This window comes from Lissotriton helveticus, chromosome 10 (assembly GCF_964261635.1).
Source record: "Lissotriton helveticus chromosome 10, aLisHel1.1, whole genome shotgun sequence".
NCBI classification, from domain to species: domain Eukaryota; kingdom Metazoa; phylum Chordata; class Amphibia; order Caudata; family Salamandridae; genus Lissotriton; species Lissotriton helveticus.
The window spans coordinates 69,365,326-69,381,775 of NC_136071.1; the positions used below are offsets into that span (position 1 = coordinate 69,365,326).

Sequence of the window (16,450 nt, forward strand, 5' to 3'; positions counted from 1 at the left end):
ATAAATATGAAAGGAGATTTTTTTTTCAGTGTTTATTCCCTTCAAGGAACATGTTTATCCCGTGTTGTTGGTTTGAACCCGCTTAAGCATGATTAAGCTGCTCTGGACAAGATTGGATTTTTCATAAGAGCAGGGTACGCTTTCCGCAGCAGCCCTCTCAAATTCAAATAGCTGCTGGTTGAGGTTCCGCTGAAGACATCGATTTTGGCTGCAAAAGCTATGTGAATATATAAGAATGCAAAACCCTGCCAGTCACAGTGCAATAGTATCAATAGTTATGTTGGGCTGATCCACTGCCCATGTGGGGAGCAGAAGAAAAATTTCAAGGACAGGTGAACACACCAATGGATGTAGGGTTGACACAAACCCCCTCTATGTATGTGTGGATTATTTTCATTCTGTCTTTTTTAATTGCATGAGGTTAGTGAAATAACTAAAATTGTCTCTAGGCCACACAAATAAGGTGTTTTCAGTTTCAGTTTTTTACGTCTTTATTTCGAATATTCTTCATAAAAGACAAAATGTTTACATTCGTATAAATAATAACAACATTACATAATTAATAAATGACATTATATGAAAATTAAGCCTAAAGAACAGTAAAACAAAAAGAATTGAAAATTGATTAAAACCTCAATTAAATATGTGCATAAAGACGACAACAGAAAATTATTATTGTACAAATATATATGAAATGACACCATATCAATACTCGTCAGAGTCACAATCTAATAAAGTAACATATAGTATTGGTTTTTCATGACGGTATGTTACAAACTGTCTTAGACCTTAATAACCAAGCCCATCCAAGGAATTTGGCCAATCCAATGGAAAGACATTCAGAGGTGTTAGTTCTTAGAATGTGCAAGGCTTCACTGCTCGACCGGGTCTTTAATCTATAACATATAGGCTTTAACCACTTCTGGCGTGGTTCATGGTAAGCATTACAAACAAACAAGAAATGGCCTATTGTTTCCTCATGGTCAGTACAACATGGACAAAGTGAAGTCGCCGGCGTCTGCCAGCCACTGGTGAAGGCCCGTAATGGCAATGTACCTAGTCGGAACTGAAAGTAAAGTTTCCTATCTAAGGATTTGAGAATAACATCCCAAAAACACTCGGTATGAGGGACTATTTTATGTAGCAGAAACAGACCGGTCAAATTCGGTTTCTCTGAAAGAGCAACGTGTTCATCTTTAATCATAGACCAGAAGAGAGATTTAAAATCTTTCTTAGAGGGAAAGAAGTGAGAGCCCGGCTCAAACCACAACTGGGGGAGGCCCATTCCGATAAGAGTAATTCTAATTGACTTAAACCATGGAATTTCACCTGCCCCCTGTTGTGATCTAACATCCTGAAGCTCTTGGGCAAACATGGCAAGTTCCGGTGTGGACCATATGCGTCTCCATAACGCCACCATCCTGTACTGGGCTTGGTGTTTAATTGAATGGAACCCCATATCCATCAAAAGTGGTAAAGCGGGTGTTGATGGGGGAAGACTGACTAAGTTTCGGAAAAATTTGTTCTGTATCCTGTCAAGGACAGCCAAGTCCACACAGCCCCATATATCAGCCCCGTATAATATGGCAGAGCTGATTTTTGCACTATATATTTTAAGAGCGGGCAATACCCTTTTGGTCAGAGAACTCCGCTGCTCCTTCACCAGGCAACCGGACAGACGCGTAAATTTCAAGCTAAGCGCCGCGATTTGCTCTTTCCAGCGTAATCTATAGTCCATTGTCACACCAAGATAGGTCATCGCCTCAACCTGTTCCAGACTAGACCCATTCATTGTAACATTGCCCCTCTGTGGTTTTTTCCTTGTGAAAACCATAAATTTGGTTTTGTTGATGTTGATTACTAAATCGTTCTTATTGCAGAAATCCACAAATTTGTCTATAGCTACCTGCAGACCCTTCTGTGTTTTAGCCAATATGAGCGTGTCATCAGCAAAAATTAAAAGGGGGAATTTAGTCCCACCCAGTGATGGTGCATCAGTAGGGGTTTCTGAGAGAAACTTAACGACTTGGTTAATAAAAAGTATAAAAAGGGTAGGGGCCAGGACGCAGCCCTGTCTCACTCCACGAGTCACGGGGAAGGGTTCTGTGACCTGGCCCTGGCGACCCCACCTAACTCTAGCAAAATTTCCCTCGTGCATCCTAATGGTAAATTCTAGGAGCGCAGGGGGAACTCCCATCTTTCTTAATGCAGCCCACATCTTTCCTCTGGGGACCAAATCAAACGCTGATTTGAGGTCCACAAATGCAGCGTATATCGTGCCACCTCTCAAAAACACAGTTTTCCAGTAGATCATAACAAATCTTAAGATCTGATCTACAGTACTAATGTGAGCCCTAAAGCCAGCTTGTAATGGAGAGAGAATGTCAGCTTCGGTCATCCAGGTATCGATTTTTCCTAAGAGCATTCTAGCCACTACCTTTTGTAGGGCATCAATAAGACTGATGGGTCGGTAGTTTCCTGCATCAGTTTTGTCCCCTTTTTTATACACGGGCAGAATCTCTGCCCCTTTCCATGAATTTGGGATCCTGGTCCCTCTAGCTATCGCATTTGCTAGGGTGGTTATGTACGGAACCCAATGCACCTGGTCATGTTTAAAAAGATCTGCTGGGACACAGTCCATACCGGGGGCCTTACCGTTCTGGACTTGTTTAAGAGCAACTACAGTTTCTGTTTCTGTGAAGACAATGTGGTCAAGTATAGGCACCGCAGTCTGTACACTGGCATCTTCCCAGGAATGGGAGATCCGTTCCGTGTTACTAAACTGCGTCGCGTAGTACCGGACCCATTGTTCTGCAGGCACATAGTTTACAGGGACTTTCAAGTCCCCAGTCCCTCCCCACCTCACAGTCTCCCAGAATTTTTGTTGGTTAGATGAGAGGCTTGCTTGGTATAAATCTAACCAGCGCTGTTCGTCCCAGTTGGTTTTTGCCTCTTTAAGTGCTTTCTTGTAATTAACCCTCGCTAGCCTAATATCGTTGGCAGACTTGGATTTAATAGCTGCTATTAAAGTGCTATGGGCAAGACGACAGGATTTATCATACCATTTGGTCCTAGTTGGTACTGGACCATTGTTCCTTCCTTTTGTGGGTTCATTAAAAAAGGTTTTAATCTTATTAAATAGAGACTCATGGATCAACCCTATTTCTTCTAGGGAAGTGCCTTCATTAACTATGGGTACCATCGAATTGGTGGCTGCTAAGACCTCCACCGCAACCCTTTCTAATACAGTAGGGTTGTCTATAAGCCTAGTCCATCGGACCCTTCTACAGTCATTCGTGAGAACAGCCTCAGCTGTAACGGTAGTAGATGCAAAATCCAATCTGAGACCCTCATTCAGTAATAGTTTAATTGCCAGGGGATTATGGTCACTTTCAGGTCTTTGGACTACTTCCATATCCACTAGGATTTTCCAAAACTCTATCTTTATTAAGAAGTAGTCAATACGACTCGAATGCTGGGAATTGTCAAAAGTGACCTTTCCCATTGAATCTGATTTGGTTCTACCGTTAGCTGCGCGCAGATCCCATTCAAGGCAGAGGCCTAACCACTGCATTGCGGCCTCGGTAACTTTTTTAATTGGAGGGATGGATAATGGTGGAATATTCCAAATATGGTCTATATCCCCATATCCTTCTTTATCAAGACTAGGAAAGGGTTCAAAAGAACAATTAAAATCACCTGCCACCATTATGCATTTGTCGCTCCTAATATTGTTTAATAAGGAATCTAAATCGCTAACTGCTTATTTTTACCAGACATTTTCAAGGCAGGAATATCACTACTTAAGGTAGGGATATCTATAATTTTAAAAGCTAGGGATTGACTGATCCAAATAACCAGACCACCTGAAGGACGACCTTTAGGTCCTTTACAGGCTGGTTTATAGTAGTTAAGATAGCCAACCCGAAAGATGGCATCAGTTGACCAGCTTTCCTGTAAGATGATTAAATCAAAAGAGTCCACATAAGAGCCCCAGTCATCCTCAGACATTTTCCCTTTTAATCCCGCTATATTCCAAGACAAGGCTGTGAGGATATTACTTGTTTCTTTCGGCAAGTTGTTAAATGGATTCACAGACTCCTCAGGGATCAGGGGTCTATATATGGGATTTGGAAGTTTTACCCTTTCTACCTCCCCTTGGGGATTTCCACTCAGCCCTGTAGCAATCTCAGCCCTGGGAGAAGGAGTAGATTTAGGGGAACTCAGTACAACTTCATTCGACCCGGGAATCAGTAGAAGATTGTCAAGTCAATCCACACCTTCCAAGCCGGATAGCGGAGCAAACCGGTTTGAGAGGTGCGGACGAAACAAAGGGTAGACTGGGGTATCAAACTGAAATCTCCCTCTTGGCCTGTCTCTTCTAGAAAGTTGAAATGAGGAGTGGGGTCTACTTGCATATAAAGCAGGATAGAAATAATTCAACAGTAAAGTTTGCACATCCCCAACTCTTCCAAATCTAGGTTCCCTGCTGATAAATTCGGCCACCCATGACTCTCTAAAACTTATCACCACACAGTCCCCCTCAAGATCTTTCTTACCATAACCTATCCAGTCCACCCTCCTTACGTTAAGAATTTCAGGATTCATGTTGGGTGGGAGCGGGCGATTTTTGTTAAGCCAGAATGTTACTTTATTGCAGAGGTCCTTGTGTGTTTCTCTTTTACCATCAACTAAAGGAGCCACGCCAGTTAAGATGATGGTGTAAGGCTGTGACTCTGGGGGGAGATTAACACATTGTTTCCTCGGGACAGGTTTGATATTGGGCCGGATGTTTTGGTCGTGACTACTAAGAGTTTTCTTGGTCTGGGGTTGCTTTGCGGCCTTCAGTCTAGATGCGCTCTCAGAGCTAACTGTTTTCTTGGGGGCCGATACAGTTGTTGGCTGCGGGGCTTTTAACATAGATGGACCCGCTTTAGAGGTTGAAGCCCCTGCTTTGTTATTCACCAGAGTAGGCTTCGATGATGACGGGGCAGTGGGGGGCAAACCTTTGGGGGCTAAGCTAGCAAGAGTTCTGTTTGTAGATGCTATATTATCTTTAACCAACCTATCCAAGGAATCCATTTTTGTATTCAATATTCTAGTCCTTTCGAATAGTGGTAAAAGCAGGGTTTTCATTAGTAACTCTATCTTAGCCAGGAGTATGCCTTCTGCAATACTAACTGTGGAGTTATGGTCTTCAGGTTGAGCCACCCCATTAGTATTAGGCAACTGTATAGGTGAATCAAAAGTACTTCCCGCCCCCTCAAAATGTTCGTCTAAGTCGGGAGAGTCTAACCTTTTACGTTTCCCAGGATTCTGTGTGGGTAGACGTTGTGAGGGTGAAGGGGAATTCACTTGCTTCTGACTGATATTAAGGTTAGGTGAATCCGAGAGACCTGATTTCTCTTCAGACTGGTCTAGTGAAATAGTAGTCCCTCCATTTAACATATTATTTTGTGCAGTGATATATGAACTATCTTGACCTGTCTCCGTTAACTCCACAGGTTGGGACTCAGAAGCAGTTACAAGCACTAAATCTGTATTAACATTATTGCTATCAGTGTCTATAAGGGAAAGCGGAATGGGGGAGACTGCCTCGTTGATGTTCCCAAGAGAGGATCGCTTGCCTGTAATTATATCTAGTGAAAGACGTTTTTCAGCTAGAGCGATTTCTTTCTCCAGTATGGCAGTTGAGCATTTAAAAAACTGGTCAATTGTACCCGTAAAAATGCCATTAGAGGTGGAGACCTGGACTTGTCTCTCTTTGCCAGATCTTAGAGTCATCTTTAGATATACAAGTAACCAAATTAACACCAAACTCAGACCTCAAATTATGTACAGTAATGGGCAAAGATAGGTCAAAATGGTTATACTAACAATGAGGGCTCAAGCCTGGGTATGGTTGGATGCAATGTTTGCAAAATAAACGTTTAAAACATATATTAGGTGATACCAGGAGATGTTAAAGTTATTGAGTGGTAAAAGTTAGAAGGATGGCCCGGCCCGGCCTCACTCGGCCTCTGACGGCCGCAGACGGTCCCGCCCTTGTCCCGGGCTTCTCCCGGCGCCCCCCCGCGCGCTCCCGCGCTGCGGGTATGATACCTCCTCTTAGTAGCTTTACAAAAAGGTCTCCGAGGGGGCGGGGCCGGCAGGGAGAGGAGCCCAGCTGGAAACGGGCGCGCGGGGACTCCTGGTCCGTGGAGTCCACCGCTCTATCCTCGCAGCCCTGCCGGTCAACAGGTGAGGCCCCTTGAGTTCAACAGCCGCTGCAAGACCGCGAAGCGGGACCCGCGAAGCGGGTCCGGCGAGGGGTGGCGGCTACAGCAGGCTGGATCAGAGGTGCTCAGTGGAGTTCACGGTGTCAGCAAAAGGATTCCGCCGAGGGTGCCCCTGGAAGCCGTTTAAGACCAGCAGTGGTGGGGGCGGGGCCGGCAGGGAGAGGAGCCCAGCTGGAAACGGGCGCGCGGGGACTCCTGGTCCGTGGAGTCCACCGCTCTATCCTCGCAGCCCTGCCGGTCAACAGGTGAGGCCCCTTGAGTTCAACAGCCGCTGCAAGACCGGGAAGCGGGACCCGCGAAGCGGGTCCGGCGAGGGGTGGCGGCTACAGCAGGCTGGATCAGAGGTGCTCAGTGGAGTTCACGGCGTCAGCAAAAGGATTCCGCCGAGGGTGCCCCTGGAAGCCGTTTAAGACCAGCAGTGGTGGGGGCGGGGCCGGCAGGGAGAGGAGCCCAGCTGGAAACGGGCGCGCGGGGACTCCTGGTCCGTGGAGTCCACCGCTCTATCCTCGCAGCCCTGCCGGTCAACAGGTGAGGCCCCTTGAGTTCAACAGCCGCTGCAAGACCGGGAAGCGGGTCCGGCGAGGGGTGGCGGCTACAGCAGGCTGGATCAGAGGTGCTCAGTGGAGTTCGCGGCGTCAGCAAAAGGATTCCGCCGAGGGTGCCCCTGGAAGCCGTTTAAGACCAGCAGTGGTGGGGGCGGGGCCGGCAGGGAGAGGAGCCCAGCTGGAAACGGGCGCGCGGGGACTCCTGGTCCGTGGAGTCCACCGCTCTATCCTCGCAGCCCTGCCGGTCAACAGGTGAGGCCCCTTGAGTTCAACAGCCGCTGCAAGACCGCGAAGCGGGACCCGCGAAGCGGGTCCGGCGAGGGGTGGCGGCTACAGCAGGCTGGATCAGAGGTGCTCAGTGGAGTTCACGGCGTCAGCAAAAGGATTCCGCCGAGGGTGCCCCTGGAAGCCGTTTAAGACCAGCAGTGGTGGGGGCGGGGCCGGCAGGGAGAGGAGCCCAGCTGGAAACGGGCGCGCGGGGACTCCTGGTCCGTGGAGTCCACCGCTCTATCCTCGCAGCCCTGCCGGTCAACAGGTGAGGCCCCTTGAGTTCAACAGCCGCTGCAAGACCGGGAAGCGGGACCCGCGAAGCGGGACCCGCGAAGCGGGTCCGGCGAGGGGTGGCGGCTACAGCAGGCTGGATCAGAGGTGCTCAGTGGAGTTCACGGCGTCAGCAAAAGGATTCCGCCGAGGGTGCCCCTGGAAGCCGTTTAAGACCAGCAGTGGTGGGGGCGGGGCCGGCAGGGAGAGGAGCCCAGCTGGAAACGGGCGCGCGGGGACTCCTGGTCCGTGGAGTCCACCGCTCTATCCTCGCAGCCCTGCCGGTCAACAGGTGAGGCCCCTTGAGTTCAACAGCCGCTGCAAGACCGGGAAGCGGGTCCGGCGAGGGGTGGCGGCTACAGCAGGCTGGATCAGAGGTGCTCAGTGGAGTTCGCGGCGTCAGCAAAAGGATTCCGCCGAGGGTGCCCCTGGAAGCCGTTTAAGACCAGCAGTGGTGGGGGCGGGGCCGGCAGGGAGAGGAGCCCAGCTGGAAACGGGCGCGCGGGGACTCCTGGTCCGTGGAGTCCACCGCTCTATCCTCGCAGCCCTGCCGGTCAACAGGTGAGGCCCCTTGAGTTCAACAGCCACTGCAAGACCGCGAAGCGGGTCCGGCGAGGGGTGGCGGCTACAGCAGGCTGGATCAGAGGTGCTCAGTGGAGTTCGCGGCGTCAGCAAAAGGATTCCGCCGAGGGTGCCCCTGGAAGCCGTTTAAGACCAGCAGTGGTGGGGGCGGGGCCGGCAGGGAGAGGAGCCCAGCTGGAAACGGGCGCGCGGGGACTCCTGGTCCGTGGAGTCCACCGCTCTATCCTCGCAGCCCTGCCGGTCAACAGGTGAGGCCCCTTGAGTTCAACAGCCGCTGCAAGACCGGGAAGCGGGACCCGCGAAGCGGGTCCGGCGAGGGGTGGCGGCTACAGCAGGCTGGATCAGAGGTGCTCAGTGGAGTTCACGGCGTCAGCAAAAGGATTCCGCCGAGGGTGCCCCTGGAAGCCGTTTAAGACCAGCAGTGGTGGGGGCGGGGCCGGCAGGGAGAGGAGCCCAGCTGGAAACGGGCGCGCGGGGACTCCTGGTCCGTGGAGTCCACCGCTCTATCCTCGCAGCCCTGCCGGTCAACAGGTGAGGCCCCTTGAGTTCAACAGCCGCTGCAAGACCGGGAAGCGGGTCCGGCGAGGGGTGGCGGCTACAGCAGGCTGGATCAGAGGTGCTCAGTGGAGTTCGCGGCGTCAGCAAAAGGATTCCGCCGAGGGTGCCCCTGGAAGCCGTTTAAGACCAGCAGTGGTGGGGGCGGGGCCGGCAGGGAGAGGAGCCCAGCTGGAAACGGGCGCGCGGGGACTCCTGGTCCGTGGAGTCCACCGCTCTATCCTCGCAGCCCTGCCGGTCAACAGGTGAGGCCCCTTGAGTTCAACAGCCGCTGCAAGACCGCGAAGCGGGACCCGCGAAGCGGGTCCGGCGAGGGGTGGCGGCTACAGCAGGCTGGATCAGAGGTGCTCAGTGGAGTTCACGGCGTCAGCAAAAGGATTCCGCCGAGGGTGCCCCTGGAAGCCGTTTAAGACCAGCAGTGGTGGGGGCGGGGCCGGCAGGGAGAGGAGCCCAGCTGGAAACGGGCGCGCGGGGACTCCTGGTCCGTGGAGTCCACCGCTCTATCCTCGCAGCCCTGCCGGTCAACAGGTGAGGCCCCTTGAGTTCAACAGCCGCTGCAAGACCGGGAAGCGGGACCCGCGAAGCGGGACCCGCGAAGCGGGTCCGGCGAGGGGTGGCGGCTACAGCAGGCTGGATCAGAGGTGCTCAGTGGAGTTCACGGCGTCAGCAAAAGGATTCCGCCGAGGGTGCCCCTGGAAGCCGTTTAAGACCAGCAGTGGTGGGGGCGGGGCCGGCAGGGAGAGGAGCCCAGCTGGAAACGGGCGCGCGGGGACTCCTGGTCCGTGGAGTCCACCGCTCTATCCTCGCAGCCCTGCCGGTCAACAGGTGAGGCCCCTTGAGTTCAACAGCCGCTGCAAGACCGGGAAGCGGGTCCGGCGAGGGGTGGCGGCTACAGCAGGCTGGATCAGAGGTGCTCAGTGGAGTTCGCGGCGTCAGCAAAAGGATTCCGCCGAGGGTGCCCCTGGAAGCCGTTTAAGACCAGCAGTGGTGGGGGCGGGGCCGGCAGGGAGAGGAGCCCAGCTGGAAACGGGCGCGCGGGGACTCCTGGTCCGTGGAGTCCACCGCTCTATCCTCGCAGCCCTGCCGGTCAACAGGTGAGGCCCCTTGAGTTCAACAGCCGCTGCAAGACCGCGAAGCGGGACCCGCGAAGCGGGTCCTGCGAGGGGTGGCGGCTACAGCAGGCTGGATCAGAGGTGCTCAGTGGAGTTCACGGCGTCAGCAAAAGGATAAGGTGTTTTGTTAATGTGTGATTATGTATATATAGACCATTTTTTTTTAACAATTAGGAATGATAAAAGGAATTTTGGCTCCCCTGCTCATGGCTTCTGCCAACCCTCATGTATGATCTGGTTACATGTTTTCTTAACGGTCTGTTTTCAGTTCATCATACTGCTCAGGCCTGGTGCGTTCCATCCTTGTGCCTTTACGTTTGGGTTGAAATAAAAAAAATCCCAGATTATTCAGCTCTGCTAAACTTCACTTCTAAAATATGCCCACCAGTCCTGCAGCATCAACATATTGTTACTATCTACTGCCAGCAGATTTTACCTTTGTGAATTATAGTTCAGCTTTGTAAAAGGAAATGAACATAGATTATTTCAGTCAGATTAATTAGGATTGTTTCCTGATCCCTTCAATTATTTTCAAATGGGATCAGTTGAGCACAGGTAAATCACTTGCCATCAATACACTCCTTCCATAGCAACCCATCTTGTACACAGTCCATCAGCTCTGACCTCAAATGCCTCCATCAGACACACAATACACTGCACACAGTCCTGCTACACTATAATCACCAATTTTAGCAGTCACCTCCACAAACTTCACCATTCTTATTTTCCAGTGCCGTGCTTAAGTTTTATGTACTATCATTGCTTCTCTTAAGCAGACTTCGGACAAAATAAAGCACAATTTCAAAGTCCACTCTCTTCCATGGGTTGACCTATCAGATTATCTACGATGTAGAGCTTCTCATTTGAAAGGTGTATGCAAATCCCCCCATTACATACTGACAAACAATTCTCAAATTAGTACAAGGAGTAAGAAATTAATAAAATGTCAACTGTTTATTTATTTGTTTTCAAAATGCTGCAAGAGCTACTAGAAATCATCAAACACCATAATCAAGAGATAATCATAAAAACGTTGATCAAGAAGATTAATGTTTAAGCTAGTTGTATTCAATTTATTTAAAACATAAAGAGAAGCAAAGCTGTAATGCACAAACTGAACCTATAACTCTAGACAAAACCAATGTCTGCCACTTACAAAGTAATGAACACCTTATATGTACATCATCATTATGGATCATGGATGTGAAGTCACTGACTAGCTGGAGCATCAGTTCCAAAGTTGCATCATGTTAAAGGTCCAGAGGGGCAAAGGAATCTAACAAAGAAACTGTAGAGAGAGAAACTGTGCTGCCGGGAATGGTGAGGCTGAAGGTGGAAGGTTTAGAGCTACTGAGGGAAACTGTAGGCTGGGAAACAGAATGAAAGTCCAGAGGAAGATGTTCTTGCTGAAGATTTTTTGACACAACATCAGATTCAATGCTATTGGCCAGTACATATCAACTCCACAGTATCAGCTACCAACATGTCATCGAGCTAATAGGTATGTATAGATTCACTAATCTCAACTTAACATCTAGCTACCTTGGTAATATCTTATTTCTCATGTGGTTGATGGAAGCACAGGTCGATATTAAACCTTTGATAGAATGGTGGGAAACTCTTGCTAACTGAGCTTGGGACAAAGAGGAGCTTGTTCAAGTGGTCTACTTACAAATAGACAAAGGAGCCTAAGACACATCATTTTCAGTCCTGGAAATTCAGAGTACCGAACCGCTTTCTAAAATCAGCAATGACAAAACATACCTAAATAGCGATAGTAATAAGCATTTACTGATATGAGATATAACAAAAAGCTGACCAGGCTGAAGCATCAAAATTGAAGTCTCCTGTTATTCTAGCTCAGGCTGTTAAGCTGTCAATTCCTGCAGACTAAATGCCATAGGGAGAGAATATTTAGACAGACACCCAATCTTATGCAACAGAGGAAGTATGATGAGATCAATCATTTTTCCTTAAGAGTGACAAAGCAGCAGGCAAATTTACTACTCTCCCTTAAAAAGAAAGCTTGGAAGAAAACAAAAAATGAAAGGGTAGAACTATACTACAAGTCTTTCACCTTAGCCTAAGACTCTGACGTTGACGAGCACTGCACTCAGTATTCGGATCCAAAGTAAAGGCATGTATCTTTATCCTAATGGGAGACACAGATAAGAGTGGCTCAAAAGCATAGACTTGGTCCCCTATATCATCAAACAGCTTTCTTAGATCATTGGGTCATATGCTGTCTGAAGCCTAGAGATTGAAATTCGAAAAGTGATTACTTGACAGTATATTAGAGAAATAAATCAAAACTTGAGAGTAGAAATCACAGTTGGGACTTTAGAAGAATCATCTAATGCTCAGCAGGGATGAACACTGTGATCTGTAAGTTATATAAAAAATTAAGATCTTTGAGACTCATTCTAGAAGGTCAGGCCTACATTTTGTTACCTTCCTAGAAGCCATAGCCAAGGCTTATGGAGTTCTCTTCCTAAAACCAAGAACAGTGATGCATACTCAAACTGTTATCATACCATAATTACTGAATTAAAACATTGCGATAACATTTTTTCAGATACCTCTATGCACCAGAGTATTTTGAATATTTACAGCTACATCATATGAAAATGTGCAGCATTGTAAAGGAATAATGCTTCTGATTTCAGAGCTCGGGTCACCCAGTGTGTACTGAAAGCTCATTCAGCAGTGTAGACTGAGTTTGTGTAAAGGGGGGGGGCTCAAGTCTTTCAGGTTGAGTCAAATCCACAGCCTGTCTTAAAAAATAAATGCGTACATTTCTGGGGTTGAACAAAAAGGCTAAGGGAAAAGTTAAAAGAAGTGGTGAACAAGAATATATGGTATATCATGTATTTGTGATTTACTACAAGGTGAAGGGTCTTTGTCATTGTGAAAGCCTTGTTATAGCCTGGCCATCATCTTTAATAGGAATTTTGGAAAGCATATTCTATGGAGAAGGGGCCAACATGTGCCTACCTGCTTTCCGGTGAGCAGCAATGTATTAAGAACCATGGCGGGTAACAAGCTGGGAGTTGAATAAAGGAAATATAAAAAGGGAAGTTGAAAGACTTGTGATAAATCTCTGTTCAACCAGTGGAACGATGGGAACAGATGAGAACGTGTATGTATATAGATGATTAAAGTTAAGCTTATTCAAGGAATGTTAATGAATACACATATAACAAAAGATAGACAAAAGCTGCTGCTGTTGCTGGAGACTAATCTCATCACTGCGAATAAAGATCTGCTATGAAGATAATAGGGATCATTCCAATGTGTACCAGTCTTTGATGACCTTCAGTGCTCACAACTTGTGATCTAATTAGTTCCTTCTACTCAGTTTTCAGATGTCTTCATCCATTCCATAGCGCTCTATAGTCAACTTTTTCACTTATCTAATCTAATATGTACTTTGCATGTTTCGGTTGTTGTTTACCAGAAACAAATTATTATATTTTTGGCCAGTTCATCAGTGCTTCAGTATTAATGACAATGTCAGTCCACAGCATTTGGTATCTTGATAAAGGTATTTCACAATATTTGACCCTGCTACATTCCCACTAGTCTAAAGTATCTGGTCATACTTCTTTTTGGTGGAATGCAGTGTCAATCCTCTTGGTGACATTGCCAGTGCGTTAAATGGACAGGCATGTCACTTACTGAGTACCTGAACGTCTTGAATCTAAAAGGGATGTTACTGGCGCTTCTCAGAAATGGTGCAATACTGTTAAGTGGAGAGTATCAACTCTTCTGAGTAACTACCAGGCACTCAGGGACAGGGAGTACTGATGTTTCAGTATTTCCATTTCAAGCACTGGACTTTACTATAATGAGCTGGAATTGAGGTTGTGAATAAAGGGAGTTAAAATATAAAGGCAAGTGAATGGATGAGTTCTTCACCAACAAATCCTCTGCAATTCAGCACAATATAAATTCCCAGAAACTCAGCTTTTTCTTTCCAGAAACTGTTTTTAAACGGGGACACCACTAGAGAACCTTTAGGTCAAATTAAAATTAGATTTCCATGTTTGAGGTGGCTTTAGTTGTATGTGATTAAAGTAGGGTGAAGCATTCTACCTCGTTCCAGATTTTCTGATTAGTGTGTCTGCAAAGACATGCTATGATGGATGCTACTCTGTTGTCTTCAGCTCTGAAGTGGTTGTGGTTGAGAGCAAGGTTTCTTCTGGCCCCCAGGTGCATTCACCATTCTCATTTGGTGCACACATTTGATCCCTGTCTTCTTGGTCACTGTACTTGGGATCTAGGTCCCTCTTCCATGGGTGATGTCCATTGAATTCGCAGTATTTACTTGTAATATCAATGCACTCGTATGAATGGCAGATCTAAAATAATGAAAAAGGAAAGGACAGACATTAAGAAACTGAGTTAACATGATAACCACATGCACACTTTACAGTAAAATCTAGAAAAATAACACTTCTGATTACATTTATTTAAAAAAAATGTAATATGACTCAAAGAATCTGGGGCCAGATGTATTAACATTGGATTTACAAAAAAGTTGCAAATTGCACACTGACTTTTTTCAAATCCAATGATTTGCACAAAAAGATAATTGGTGATGGGCAGTTTTGTCCAATTATAAAGTTAACTTATTTGTATTCATTCTTTTCTTCTTAACATTTTTATTTTGGTCCTCAGATATTAATCAGATTATAAAGTTCAGGGCCTGCAATGTGGCATTCTTTTTCTACATCAGCATTAGGGACCAATTACAAGTCAACCTGCTTCAGAAGCTGCAATACAGAGTGGCTGGCCGCAACATTACCAGGCCAGCTATTATGAGTTGTTTTCCCTCAAAAGAGTAATAACGTGCTCACCCAGTTTAAATGGATAAAAACTCACATGAGGATCACTAATCAGGGACGAATATCATCTTTATCTTTTTTTGCTCCCATTTATCATGTGCTTTGAGGATAGGCCCTTGGTAGACAGGGGACCATTCCATGCTCCCCACACCATAGAAGGTGATTGGACAAGGGCCATGCAGCATTTGTCCTCACCTGTACCCTGTGGACCACTTTGGTTTTACTAGGTCCTTTTACACACTCAGTAAAATCCAAGTGTTCCCAGGCTCTTGAACAATGGGACAGATATGATTGCCTGAAATGATATCCCTTCACCGGGATACCGCTCCAGCTCAGTTCTAACAGATCCCCATGAGGAAATATCATTGGCAAGATGAAATTAATTTAAACAGACCATATAGTTATCATCAAACCAGGAGATTATTCTAAAGTCAGTGCTCCAAAGTGCAGAAGTTTTTATTTCTTTCAGTTTTTAACACAATACCCAGATCCACTGCCCCACATCTCACAGGAATTCTTTTTGTTAGGATGACTTGCTAGATGCAGTATAGCAAAAGTCACACTGCACATGAAGTAATCCAAGCATATAAAGATTTGGTGGTCATGTATATAAAGGACATATGAATAATACAACCTTTGAAGGAATAGTAATACTAATATTATCAGAATATTCAATAATGAATAGAATAATAAATCTAGGGTTATATATTATTCCACTAATACCAATTTGCCTTGTGAAACCTTCTCATACTGTATTGTATTATTATCATTTCCTGTGTTTTAAGGAACTCCTTTTTAAACTATATTTATACTGCAAGAAATTCATGGATATCTCAAGCATTCTGCATATCTGTGCTAAAACCTGCTTGTTTCATTCCTGTTTTCAAACACAACAGTGATGGACAGAATGTGGATCAATGTCACACATTCACCCCAGTCCAAAGATCTGGGCCCAAATCCATCGTTTTTCCACTCCACACCACCCTGGGTTAGACAATGGCGATATGCAAATCAGCGCTGACCCTGTGCCCCATGGGAACAGTCCAGTCCGAACTACAAAAGCCATGTCCTTCCCAGAACGGAAACAAGCATCCGAGGACCGGCCCGGTTTCGAGGTAACACCTCTCATCAGCCCGGCTAGCTTGATTCCAGTGGTGTGGAGTGCCTGGGACTCACGTCTGAGCATCCCCAGTACACTTAGAGCGGTAATTGCAAACACAACAGTGATGGACAGAATGTGGATCAATGTCACACATTCACCCCAGTCCAAAGATCTGGGCCCAAATCCATCGTTTTTCCACTCCACACCACCCTGGGTTAGACAATGGCGATATGCAAATCAGCGCTGACCCTGTGCCCCATGGGAACAGTCCAGTCCGAACTACAAAAGCCATGTCCTTCCCAGAACGGAAACAAGCATCCGAGGACCGGCCCGGTTTCGAGGTAACACCTCTCATCAGCCCGGCTAGCTTGATTCCAATGGTGTGGAGTGCCTGGGACTCACGTCTGAGCATCCCCAGTACACTTAGAGCGGTAATTGCAAACACAACAGTGATGGACAGAATGTGGATCAATGTCACACATTCACCCCAGTCCAAAGATCTGGGCCCAAATCCATCGTTTTTCCACTCCACACCACCCTGGGTTAGACAATGGCGATATGCAAATCAGCGCTGACCCTGTGCCCCATGGGAACAGTCCAGTCCGAACTACAAAAGCCATGTCCTTCCCAGAACGGAAACAAGCATCCGAGGACCGGCCCGGTTTCGAGGTAACACCTCTCATCAGCCCGGCTAGCTTGATTCCAGTGGTGTGGAGTGCCTGGGACTCACGTCTGAGCATCCCCAGTACACTTAGAGCGGTAATTGCAAACACAACAGTGATGGACAGAATGTGGATCAATGTCACACATTCACCCCAGTCCAAAGATCTGGGCCCAAATCCATCGTTTTTCCACTCCACACCACCCTGGGTTAGACAATGGCGATATG

The 16,450-nt window shown here is 47.2% G+C and overlaps 1 protein-coding gene across 1 annotated transcript in view; it reads right to left on the minus strand.

Annotated features, from left to right (window-relative positions):
- Positions 1-10,747: 10,747 nt before the first annotated feature.
- LOC144785897 (metalloproteinase inhibitor 1-like) overlaps positions 10,748-16,450 on the minus strand; it is a 121,285-nt gene continuing 115,582 nt past the window's right edge. The window contains exon 6 of the mRNA XM_078664770.1: positions 10,748-13,973. Coding sequence (XP_078520896.1) covers positions 13,761-13,973 — 213 coding nt within the window. The 3' untranslated portion in view covers positions 10,748-13,760. The remainder of the gene's footprint in view (positions 13,974-16,450) is intronic.